Here is a 13,193-nt window from a genome sequence, read left to right on the forward strand (position 1 = left end):
CAAGTGTTTTACTTGAAATGCGTCAAACTGTAGAATTTAATGGTTTGGATTATAAAATGGATTTCTATCAAGTATGGAAGCAGTACTGTGTCTTAAAAATTAGTCATTTGGTGTGGTAAGAATTACGTTTTTTTGACAAACAGAAATGTTAAAGATCTTTACCCAGGTTGTGTTGCATCCTTTTTCATCTCTCCAGATGTGCAACTGAGGGCTCTCAGAAAGCATCTGATCCTTCAGTGAATATCCCTGTGGACAACAGCCCTTCAGCGGTAGCAGAGGCTCCTGCTGAAACTCCCCTTGTGCCAGTCCAACCTGGCTCCACAGCAACCCCACTGGAGCCCCAGAGCTCCACCATTAGATCCGAGGTGATGCCTTCCTCTCCGGTGGTTATCCATCATGTTCAGAGCTCTCCGGTCCACATTCAGCAGTCCCAGCAGTCGGCAGCCTTATCTGCTCAGCCTAGTCCGCCACTTACACCAAGCCCCACTCAAGTTAACAGTCCCAACTTGAGCAAAACTCAAGGCCGGGAATCTCCCAAAGTGGAAGCCTCAGATCCACCAAGCCCCACTCGTAATAAGAAGACACATGGGAACCCAGTGAATAACGGCAACAGCACTACGAGCCAGGATCTGGTCATAGAAGAGCTGCAGAATAGTCAGGACAAAAGCAAGAGTAGAGCGATGTCCATTGAGGTATATTATATACTGTGTGTGTGTGTGTGTGTATATATATATATATATATATATATATATATATATATATATATATATATATATATATATATATAATATTTAGTTGTCCAAGGACTGACATATCCTCACTACATTGTATTAGCGTTTCTATGTTTCGTTATTCAGCCTCCTCGGAATTAGAAGACCCACCTGAATCTTTCCTCCAACTTTCTCTACCTTACAGGCAGCAGAGAAGGAGTGGGAAGAGAGGAGGCAGAACATGGGGCATTATGATGGGAAAGAGTTTGAGAAGATCCTGCAGGAGGCCCAGGCCAACATGATGAAGGGAATTCCCAGTCTAGACATGGAAGGCAACCCTGGACTGCCCCCTGCTGCCTGTGGTGAACAAGCACACACCCATAGTCCTTTGGAGTCACCAACAGGTTTGTACAAATTTGCACAAGTGACATCAAGATAGAAAATTTTAAGGTATACATCCCTATACAACTAAATTAATCTCAATATATTTTGGGAAAGAACCCCAGTCTGAGTTTCTGTCAGACAAACCTGCCAAGAAGGGGCCTGAGAAACTCCCGAAGCCTGTAATAGAGAAACCAGCCAAACCTGTGCAGGAAAGACCCTCCACCAAGACTGCCTCCAAGCCCATATCTCCTGACAGTATTATCAGGCAGGGATCAGAAAAATCCCGTAAGTCTCCACCACCGCCTCCTCCTCCAAGAAAGACCTACACCAGCTCCAGCTCAGGCATGACCACTACACGTTCTGGTGAGGTGGTCTACACCAGCAGGAAGGAGTCCGTATCGGCTCAGGTCAGTCAAAACAAGGGCTCAATCTTCAGCACACAACCACTGCTTACAAGCAAGAAGGTCTTTGTCTCATAGATTTCCTTTGATTTTTTTTTTTTCCAGGAAGGTGAAGAGGAGGGCCCACCTCCCACTCCCCAACCAAAGCCCAATAAAGCACCATCGGAGGCCAAGAAGCCCACGACCCCTCCACCCATCCTTGCTTCTGTGACAAGAGAAGAGGAGGATGAAGGGGACAAAATCATGGCAGAACTCCAGGTTAGATGTACTCTGACACATACACACTCTTGGGGGGAGGGTCTACTTGATTTCTGCATTTTGGGCGTGGGTTGCCTTTCATTTCTTCCTACGGTGGTTGGCCTCCTCAGAAGAGGGAGGATTGGCACTGACAGCTGACATATGAATTCAACATCTCCATTCACATCTGTCATAGTGATGAAGATACTCCTTCCCTCCTCAAAATCCTTGTCCCCATTTCCCCTACACTTTTCTAAACTTTTCAGGTTTTCCAGAAGTGCACAGTTAAAGAAGTAGGGGTGAAAAATTTGGTAGATCCCACCACTCGAATTGAACCACAAATAAGAGAGCTAAGACCAGGGCCTTTATTGCCTGTCAAAGAGAAAAAGGTAAAATGTATGTCGCCGTACAGCTGTCCAGCTAACTGCCTGCCTCTGCCAACGGTCTGATACAACTGATGGCTGTATTCTAACACTTCTACAACTTTGCATCCTTGCTTTGGCTCGAGAGAAACCTGCAACAGCCGCCTCCCAAAAAAAAAAAAAAAAAAAAAAAATCCAGACATAAAAACCTCCTTTCCCTGCCGCCTCTTCTTATTTCTCTCTTTGATTCCGCTGGATCCTGCAGCTTTTCAGGATTAAGTCTGCATTAAATGAAACTTCTGAAAAGATGTTGTGTCTTTTGTGTGCCAGGACAAGACAATGATGTGTTTTACCATTGCTTTAATTACTACTTGTCTTTTCCTCTAAATAAATAAAGACCTCAGCACTGTATTCTACAGGCAATCAAATCGTCTTCTGTCTTTCTTTAACTCTTTAAAATCATCCTGCTAGATTTTGCTTCAATAATTGACAAATGCTTCAAAAACACCCAAGTATGTTGACACAACCTGTTTTTGCAGACTTGGTTCACTAGAGGTCAGTCTGGCCACTTTGCATGCTTTTTTTTCTCCCTCTCTTATCTCTGGGGAATGACTTTTCTCTGCATCTTTGCTCCACTTGACATCACTATGCTTTCCCAGCTGCACAACCACAACCCTTGAACTTTGTCACATCGATACTTTTAACACAAGCTGCATTTAATATGATTTTTGTTTTTCAATCACTGTTAACTAGACTGAGCTCTGGCATATAGACAAAATAACAGAAGGTACACATGTAAAGTTGGCAGAAAGCTAAGTAGTCAAAAAAAAGTTTTGTTCTGGTGGTGTAGATTTATGCACTAGATCAGAAACTTAGCTAGAAGCGGATGATTTGTCTATAAAATAGTACTACTAAGAAGAAAAAGAAATATTGCGCAGTATTGAGTGGTTCTAAGTATTTAATTTAAGTGAACGCGGTTTGATTTTTCAGGGGTTGAAAAGACTTGTTGGTTTAGTTGTTGTTGTTTTTAACATAAAATTAAATGTAAAAGTAAAGTAATAGTTTTAGTATCATCGGTGTTAACATTGCAAAAAAAAAAAGAAAAAAGACAGGATTTAACCGTTAATGATCTGGCTGTTCGAAAGTGTGGAGACGTATTCTTTCAAATCGTATTTATGAACATTTTCTGAAAAGGCTTTGCCATATAGCATTTAAAATCATAATAATGTCATACAGTTTGATACTAGAGTCAGTTCAAATAGTACACTCTGCAGATATTTTGCCGGAACTTAATCGCTCACTGCAGTACTGATAGCGCAGCCGCTACTGCAGTCATAAATGTTAATCCACGGCGACCTGACCCACCAGTTGCAGAGTAATATTATTCCCTCACACACTCTCCTAGCAGAGCTCAGAGCCCAGTCGGGATGATAAAGTTCCAGACACGGATGAAAACGGGAACTCTACTCTGAGACAGAGCCAAGGGGTGCGTATGACTTTTGGTTATATTGCTATTATGTTCATGTGCAGACTGACATGTTCTAAATTCTGATTTTTAAACAGTACCATTTTAATTTCTCAGGTCATATACTATGTGACCGGAAAGATTCCCAAAGAGCATCCGACGCCATCAGGAACAGAGGAAACTCATGAACACCGAGAGCCCTCACAGCCTTCATCACAGGTGTCAAATGTCAATGTTAATGACAATTCTCCAAGCCAGCAGCAGCAGCAGCAGCAGCAGCAGCAGGAGCAGCAGGCCCCCAAATCACCTCCGCCTATATCACCTAAGCCGGTGGGACTGAATGGATTCAAACTGCCCAAGAAGCAAGTCAAACGCTCTGAATCCTTGAAGACCAGTGCAGAAATGGAGAAGGGAAATGTACTTAACAAAACTAACAAAGTGCAGAAAAGCCTGGTTATACAGGATGTTTCTGCAAGTAAGATTGAGCCTCCCGTAACCTCAACTGCCAGCACTGTAAGAGAAGAGCCCAAAAGCTCAGTTGCCCCCCTTAAAAAGTCTTTTAGTGAGGAAAGTGATCTGCGTAAATCCAACTGCGAGGAGGGTAATGAAGAGGCTAGTCTCAGTCCTGACCTACCTGGAGAAGAGGCACCTCCACCCCCTGACAACATAGCCTTTATGATCACTAACACAAAGGTTCAGGCATTGTCTTGTGGGGAGTACCAAGAACTAGTGAATGCCAAGAAGGGAAGTGTCCAGACTGTTACCGTAGGCAGTGCTGCAAATCGAGGGAACGCCCCAGTGGACCCCAGTTCACCTGTGGATAACGGCTTCAACAAGAAACCTGTCATCATCATTTTTGATGAACCTATGGATATCCGTTCAGCTTACAAGCGCCTTTCGACTATTTTTGAGTGTGAGGAGGAACTGGACAGGATGCTAGCAGAAGAGCGCATCGATGAGGAGAGTGAAGAGTCCGATTCAGAGAGGAATGGTGGGCTGCTGGTAAAAGCTGGAGGGTCTGAAGTCGGTGATGGCAAAAAGATCGCAGGAGACGTCGCCAGTTTATCGTCTTCATCTTCAATCTCCGAACTAGCAGACACTGGAGTGAACACTGAGTCAAATGGAGAAGCCAAGCAGGATGGTAAGAAGAAATTCAAGTTCAAGTTCCCTAAGAAACAACTGGCAGCACTCACCCAAGCGATTCGCACGGGCACCAAGTCGGGCAAGAAGACGCTACAGGTGGTGGTGTATGAAGACGAAGAGGAATCTGACGGTACCGTAAGGCAGCACAAAGAAGCTAAGAGATTTGAGATTCAACGCTCAAAATCCTCTGCAGAGCCCCCTAAGTCATCAAGCTCTGCTCCTCTTAAGAAGCAGAACTCGGACTCTCTTTGCAGGACGAACGAGATCAGGAAGAATACCTACAAGACACTGGACAGCCTAGAACAGACCATCAAGCAGCTGGAGACCACTATTAGTGAGATGGGACCTTGTTCCCCCGAGGAACCAGTTTGTGCAGAGGTGATAAAAGGAGGGAATGGAAAAACCTCAGAAGGAGCTGGGTTGAAGAGGTCTTCCTCTCTCCCTACCTCCAGAGTGTCCGGCCTTAAGATAGCCAGCAAAAATTCATTGCAGAAGAAGATTAAACCTCAACTCCTTCCTCGCCCTGTAGTGATCCCCACCACCACCACCACCACCACCACAACAACTGTCCCCAGTTCTCCCGGCACCGTACAACAGGTCTCTCTCTAGCTTTTGTTGCTCCACCAAGGCTTTGGGTCTTTTTGTCTTTCAGTTTCCAAACTACCTTCACTCCCACTGAAATGAGAAAATTATTAATCCACTCCACGGGTTCTTGGAAATGTTGGAAATGTCCACCTTGGCTCACTCTCCCTCTGTAAAATCATGGTGTCATGATTTGAGGTGGTATTTTGTTGGGTTCCTGCCTACCAGCTATCTCCTTCAGCTCATTGCTAAAACTCTGAGGTTTTCAGCAAATGACCAACTCATCTTCAAAGACACTCTCATGATGATCAATCATAATTGTCCTAACCCTTGATTGCATGTACTACTGTTTACTGAGTATATTGGTCCCACTGGGTGCATGATTTTATTTTTTTTTCCCACTGGTGTTGCCCGTTGAGGTATTTAATGAAAAGGTTTTTTGGTTTTTTTTAACCTGTCAGTGCTTGATTTTTCATACTTCCTACATGGTGTGTTTTTTCCCTTCTTTTGTTTTATTTCTTGTTTTGTTTTTCGTTTGGATCCCCCTGCAGAATACCAGTGTCGCTTCCCCTACTAGTCGGATGCCCGTCCCTTTGTCTACGAAGTCCAGGCAGTCGCCGGGTACGACTGACAAAGCAGGAAAACAGCAAAAACTGCAGGACGCTCAAAGGCAGTTCCGACAGGTAGTTTTAATGTAGGGCCTTTCCAGGGACTATAGGAAATCCATTTATAGGGATAGAAAATGTGCGGCATGTTTATTAAGGGGGAATTACTACCAAAGTTGTCAGAAGTGTTTTGAAAAAAATTACGTCACCATGATGGCGACTGTGGATCTGTTAATGTTTCTCTCGAGTCTGCTCTGACAAGAAGGCATGTTTGACTCTTGACTGTTACCCCATAACATCACTGTACTGTATGCTTCTGCATGTCCACACTGCTCATGGTTTTCACTGTGTTGGTGACTAAACAAAACAAAAAAAAACAAAAAAAAGAGGAGAAAATGGCAAAGAAAAAGTGGAATCCTACCCTGTCATCATCTTGAGTTGTCATCACATCTCCAGTTCCCATCACAGCTGAGTTCCTAAACAGTGTTGCCAAATCCCAGGATTGCTTATGGCTATGTTGAACATCTAAAAGAAAAAAAACGAAAAAAAACAACTCACTGACTTTTAGGCTATGCTCCTCCCTTCTCACAGTGCACCTCTGCTCAAACCCACCATGACTGCATAGCTTCTTAACCCCACGGTGACACACCGCCACAACTCACCATCTTGCAGCGTCACTTTCAGTGGGATACTTCTCCCATGTTTCACACCTGCACTCACTCTGCTACATCCTAACCCTGTAATATAATTCTCTCCAGCTCTCCTGCGCATCCTCTCAGTTTTGCCCTTTGAGAGGGCTTCACAGTCCCTCTAACCCACAGTAGAGATGCCTCTTCTGTATGCCACCACTCTAACATTGCAGTGTTCTCTCTCCTGGTAACATGTCTCTCACTTAAATGTATCTCTCCTGTTGTGTAACCTAGTCAACACAGACTTGTGTATGTTGTTTTACTGTCTTTTAGTTGTCTCCGTAATATTAATTTCTGATAGTATCTTTCTATGTCTATAACTTGTAGAGGTTTGTTAACATTGTCGTGCCTTTAATATGTATTATTTGACCAGATTTCCTTTTTTTGACAACCAGTATCTGTTTTGGCATCTCTGTTTACAGGCTAACGGAAGTGCTAAAAGAGTGGGAGGGGATCATAAAACTACTTCCCCCACTGTACCCATTTCTAAAATCCCTGCTTTTTATCCTAGTTCTACTAAAGGCAGCTCCCAGTCTGCGCAAAACTCAGACGCTACTAATCCCATTAACCCGTCCTCCTCCTCTTCCTCCTCCTCTGTGACAAAGTCCTCCATGCTGTCCTCTCATAGTCCTCGTTCTGGCTCCCTACCCTCCTCCCACATCCCTTCCTTATCTAACGGGTCCCTCAAACTCCCCACACCCTCACAGCACACAGGTAAAGCTCTCTCGTTCTCCTCACAGAATGGTCGAGTGCACTCCTCCTCCTCCTCCTCCTCTTCATTCTCCTCCTCCTCCTCCTCCTCCCCCTCCCCTCTGTCGCCCACACCTTTGGGCCCAGGTGGAAAGAGCATCCGCACCATACACACCCCCAGCTTCACCAGCTACAGGTCCCACAACGGCAGCAGCGGCAAATCCTGCATCCCAACAGCCACAACAGCTAAGGACGCCACATAGCCCAATTATCGCCCCCTCAGGCTTTGCCGTAGAGCAGATCGACCTTGTTCCATTTTATACCTTGTTGTTTTGATGTAAAAGTATTAAGTGATGCACCCCCCCCCCCCGACCGTTCATGTTTTATTTGACACTGGCATTTTCACACCGATGCTTTAATCTCCTTGGAATTGCGTTTTGATTCTTTTCCTGACGTTGTAGCAGATGTTCTGACAAACATGTTTTATAATGGAAATTTAAAAAAAAAAAAAAACTTAAAAAAAAATTAGTTTTACCACTTTGTAGTTGAAGTGGGAGGCTCTCACTGTGTTGAAAATATATTTTTCTTGCCGTAGCCATGAATACGGAATATAGAGTTGATGTACAATCACGCAGACCATGTACAGATTGTTTTATTTTTCATACCAGAGATTGGATAACCATAGTATATTTAATCTTCTGTTATTTTGCCGGACATTTAGAACATCCATTGTAAAATGCCTTTGATGAATGTATACACAACGTATACAGACATTTTAAAGTTGAACTCACGATTAACTTTTGTATTTTTCTCAGAATCGCTCTCATGAACTGCCAGTTTTTTTTTCGTTTTCTTTTCTTTCTTTTTTTTTTTACAGAGGAATCATGAGTACTATACTTTTTTTAAATTGTGTTTTAATTTAGCGTGCCTATTTGCCAAAGTCATTCTAAAATGACTCACTTCAAGCCTAACTCAGTCACAAGATTTAGGGGAATTTTCATGCACTCACGTTGTGACCTCAGTGTTTGTACTGCTGGTCTCTGTTTGCTAATTTAACATATATTGTTGTCTGTAATGTAATGTAAACTGTACTAAAACAAAAACCAAGTGTGTTCAAATCGGTTCTACCATATGTACATAGATGCTTCTACTAAGAAAATAAGTAGTTTTGTTAACATACCAAAGTTTATTTGTATGCATGCCTATCAAATATTTTAGGAGAGTGGTGTAAAAGAAGAATGATATTTGCACAGATAGATTTTGTAAATATTATGTTTTCTCTCATTTTTTGTAAAGCTTTAAAATCATACTTCAAAAGAACAATATGGTAAAGACAAAACTGTGTTGGAGTAGCAAAAATAAATACTTGCATGCTTGTAAAGCATTGAGCTATAGTGTTTTCATTTCTAGGATTCAGGTTGTTGCTGTGTTAAGTGGTGATGTTTGTGCAGCGTTGGTCCATTGTTGGTGGTGAGAAGGAGAATGCAGCATTCTGTGAGGTGACAGGTAAGTGCCACTTTAAAGGCTGTCTGCCTTATATTGGTACGGTCTGACCTCAAACTGCACAGACACAAAGGATGAATATTTGTTGTGTCAGTAATTATGGTTGTGCAGTGAGAATGCCTTTTTACTGGCTCCTAGATGTGATGAGTTAGGAGAATTTAAAGTAGGTCAAGATGAGAGATGTGAAAAAAACAATCGATTTGGGACCTGAACTTTTGTGTAAATATACAGTGTTTAAAGAAGTGTCCACGGAAGGTGTATTTGATGTTTTCCGTGTAGTACCGATACCTGGTCCTGATTTGGAGGCCCTTGGTCATGTCATTCAGAGTGCTGATATTTTGCTCTGTATGAAAAGCAATGTTATGCATCATTTTGGTGTATATGCAATGGATACAATGGATTTTGCTCTAAAATATTAATATAGAATATTGGTCACGCCTTAGTTAAATAAAAATAGGTGTGTCCTATAGTTGCAGTCTACTACTAATGTCTGGTACTAATTTGGAGTCCCTGGGTACCTCAACTTGGAAGTGAGTAAAAAAAAAAAAAAGATGTGTCTCACATTCCTATTTTGTATGTAAAAAAGTTAAAAACAATGACTTTTAACTGATCTCTTGTGTAAAAATACATTGTGTGACGCGCATAAGAAATCCATCCATCCATCCATTTTCTACTGCTGATCCTGTCAAGGGTCATGGGGGGGGCTGGAGCTTTCGGGTGAGAGGCGGTGTTCACCCTGGACGGGTCACCAGTCCATCGCACGGCCAACACATAGAGACAGACAACCATTCACTCTCACAGTCACACCTACAGTCAATTTGAGTCGCATAACAAATCATCCCTGTGAAATGAAGTTAATATTGGTAGAAGGTATTCTAGAAATGACCAGAAATGTGGAACACGTTCGTAAGTAGCTGTCTGTGCTGGTTATGATCCTCCTCCTCCTCCTGGTGGAGTGCAACTCTGCTCTCAATTATGTACTTGTGACCGCAGGATGATGCGTTAACGCCCACAGTTGATCTGAAGACGCTGTGATTGTTACTCCAGGTAAGGGGAGTCATTATCTAAGGTGCTAACTCTCTTCTATATACCCCTGCATAACTGCACTGACCATTTTGACAGTTTCATTGCAATAATTGCTCTTTTTTGTCTGTTTTTTTCTTTTACAAGTGTCAAAATGCTTTGCTTGTCATCCGAAGGTCTCCAGAATAAATTATTAAAATAGAATTACTTGCACTCCAGATTAAAGCCTGGCGTTTACTGTGGTGGGCTCAACTGGAGAAAACAAAGACAACAAATAATCCCAGAAAAGAAGACATGTCTCATTTCAAAGACTTCTGAGCAAAATGGATTTACCTCCAACAGTCAAACAAACAAGAAAGGAACATTTCCAAAATCGCCAGTAGACAAATGGACAAAACGTGTATTTTTGTGTGGTTTTTTTCTCATTTAAATTACTTTCAGAGTATTAAATGCACAACAAATCTTCAACATGAAGTTTTATTCGGATTTAAAGAAGGTTAGTGAATAAAACACAGTAAAAGCCCAAAGGATTTCGTATTATGTGACTAAGAACCCTCAACAACTAGAATATTAGCAAAATACAAGTGTTCATGTCTGTCTTTCAAAAAAATATCTTTCAAAACATTCAACTTGTAATTTTATAGTTTTTATATTACACAAACAACCTCCTGCAGTTACAACATTGGAAGTTTGTCGAATGTAAATGAATGAAAAGTGGCTTTAAAAGATGACGGACTGCGCTTAAGAAGTTGAGAGTCAGTATGTATTCTTAAAAAGTCTCATCCAAGTTTGTCCTTGATCAGGTCCATGCAGCCACATCCAAAACGCACTTTGTAGTCGTAACACTTCCGTCTTCTTTGTTCCCCATTTTTCTGGTCTTTGTTGTGACAGACCAATCCCTGAGTTGGGCTGAAGCTGAGAAATAATTACAGCAACTGTTAATCAAAATTAAACTCGACTTATCTTGTGATGCTAACAGAAAATGTACTCTCCCATCATTTTGTACAGTGTGGCTGCAGGAGTGACACTTTGTTCGCTATCAACAATCCACCTGTGCACCACTGATCTGAGTCCTCATTATAAAAGCCAAATGTTTGGGGGGAAAAAAACTGTCCTCAAGTAAAAAGTACTGTTGTTTCTTTAGATGTCTACTTCTAATATGAACCTTAGTTTTATATATTCCCTTGAGCAAGAACTTGGCTATGATGAAGAATTGCCTTTGAGCCTGTTATATTTAGGCGGCCGTCTGCCTCAACCGGCCGCTTGGCGTACAGTTCTGACCGACAAGTCAGCTTACATGAACATGGTCTGGCCAGTTGAGGTCACTGGTGTTCCTGAGGAAACGGTAACGGCCTCTATTGCAGTAGGGTCTTTATCGTCACAGATTTGTCCAGGATACATCAGCCGCAGAAGAGGCAAAAACTCCCCATCCCCATGTCCACTGGGATTGTCCCAGTCAAACCAGTCAGTCCATGAACACACTGGCAGACACACACACACACACACACACACACAAATTATATATTTTGGAAAGAGGCAGGAAAAAATGATAGGGTTGAACAATCTCAGAGGAATCCATGAATGTCGCAACCTTTTCATTAGATTTCAGTGTGATTGAAAGTATGCTTACCCAAAGGTGCAATAAGCTGCTGGCTACTTCCTGGTTGTTACAGAAAGGGGGGGGGGGGGGTTATTTGATTGTTATAGTTCATTCTCGACCATGGGAATATCAGCTTGGCAAAATAACCTTAACTCAAAGCTCAGAAAATCTATCCAAAAAATGGTAAGTAAATGTCATTAGAACAGCATTCCTTGCTGAATATTCAAACTGAATTTGAAGCTGTAAGCCGCTGAAATGAAGAGAAAGATTTGGAAAGCAGAATGAATATTTTCAGAGTAAAACAGGTAGAGGAGAGCTCAGTTTAACACGGTACGTCCTGTCCTGATGACGACCGCACGCACTGGCAGAGGACTCATTTCTCTAATTCAAATCTGGCCATTAATGTTGAAAACTCTGGCACGCAACGTCACGCAAGACTGAAGTCCAAAATTCTTTAAAAAAAAAAAGAATGAAAATGAAAACATGACAATGGTCAAGATAGAAACTCACCAGCCACCAGGAGCGCAAGCACGACAATACCCAACTGTAGGAAACAATCGAATACAAACTTAGAGGCAAATGACTGATAAAACTAATATTTTCACAATAATACTGCATATTTAAATACTGTAGGGAAAAGATCCGTTTTAAATGATCATACTATACCAGTTTGACCATGACTGCAGACCGCGTTAGACCTGCAAGGAGAAGATTTCATTACCAAAGGTAAACGAGAGGGGAGGTGATCAGATTTTGGAACTATCGGAATGTAAAATGTAAGGAAACTGAAGAAAAAAGGAAACTCTTGACTTAAATATTTGTCATAGACTGACAATTACTGAAAACGGCTGTTTCAAAAATGACGAATTCGTAACCAAGTGTTACGGTTACTGAGACTACTGCTAAGGATACACAACAAAGTCACTCACAGACACTTGAAGATGCTGCTGTCTTCTGTTGAAATGGAGAAATTGGTCTGAAAAGCTGTTGACATCAGTATTGTATAAGTTTAGTTGCTATAGGTAAACGCCCACGATTAATCACCAGACATCTCAGTTGCAGTACACGCCCAGGCGAACAATTCCATAAGAACTGTGCTAACAATTGTGATGTACCTCTGCACACCTGTACATCTTGCTACAGTCGTTCCATTTTTTTCTGTCGTTGTTGCCTTCGAGTCATCAGAAGGTCTCCAATAACTTAAATGATCGAAATAACACAATCAAAGAAAAAGTGAATATTATCAAAACATATTCAGAAGGAGGAAGATCGTTGACCAATCAGCTTCGCCCCACTTGCCAGCAAGAGCGTGTTCCTCTGCTGTGTTCTTGGACATGGAAGCAGAGAGAATCCATAATTTCATTTAGTATTTTATGCCGTAACCTTGCCATAGCGGGATACTTCAACATGACGTAACGAGGTACTAACGAGAGGTTTGAGGTCTCACACTAGTTTAGGAAGTCGTCAAGCAGTTGGAACGAAGACCCGACTGGTTCCATCCCTCTCTAATCTCTCAAGGTCGTTGCAGATTGATGTTTGACCCCAACCTTTGAGCTCACGACATGATGATGATCCCACCGTTCTAACAGGTTCAGAACAGAAGATTCCCACGTGAAAGGTAACGCCTCAACAGTGACATGAGCTAGCAAACATTCCTAGCTGCTGGTTCTTCCACCTTGTCAATAAAACTGCAATCAAAAGTAATCTTACTGTATTCATGCGGTGTTCTATGTCCTCATGAAAACATCCCTCAGGGGGATTTCTGCTTTGATGTGATCCTACTCATCTACCAGATCTCT

General features: G+C 42.1%; 1 protein-coding gene across 11 annotated transcripts in view; it reads left to right on the plus strand.

Annotated features, from left to right (window-relative positions):
- The window catches only part of kiaa1217 (KIAA1217 ortholog), a 110,177-nt gene extending 101,528 nt beyond the window's left edge, over window positions 1-8,649 (plus strand). For 5 of the 11 annotated variants that reach the window (XM_086190776.1, XM_086190771.1, XM_086190773.1 and 2 more), the window contains 9 exons: window positions 197-692; window positions 916-1,114; window positions 1,209-1,501; window positions 1,601-1,753; window positions 1,999-2,121; window positions 3,500-3,580; window positions 3,677-5,299; window positions 5,836-5,967; window positions 7,001-8,649. In XM_086190776.1, coding sequence (XP_086046902.1) covers window positions 197-692; window positions 916-1,114; window positions 1,209-1,501; window positions 1,601-1,753; window positions 1,999-2,121; window positions 3,500-3,580; window positions 3,677-5,299; window positions 5,836-5,967; window positions 7,001-7,531 — 3,631 coding nt within the window. In that variant the 3' untranslated portion in view covers window positions 7,532-8,649. The remainder of the gene's footprint in view (window positions 1-196; window positions 693-915; window positions 1,115-1,208; window positions 1,502-1,600; window positions 1,754-1,998; window positions 2,122-3,499; window positions 3,581-3,676; window positions 5,300-5,835; window positions 5,968-7,000) is intronic. The other 6 variants (XM_086190777.1, XM_086190772.1, XM_086190780.1 and 3 more) reach the window with 6 other exon arrangements.
- Window positions 8,650-13,193: the final 4,544 nt, after the last annotated feature.

Source organism: Aulostomus chinensis, chromosome 21 (genome assembly GCF_037954235.1).
Source record: "Aulostomus chinensis isolate RoL2024-O1b breed Wild chromosome 21, RoL_Achi_v1.0, whole genome shotgun sequence".
Classification (NCBI taxonomy): Eukaryota; Metazoa; Chordata; class Actinopteri; order Syngnathiformes; family Aulostomidae; genus Aulostomus; species Aulostomus chinensis.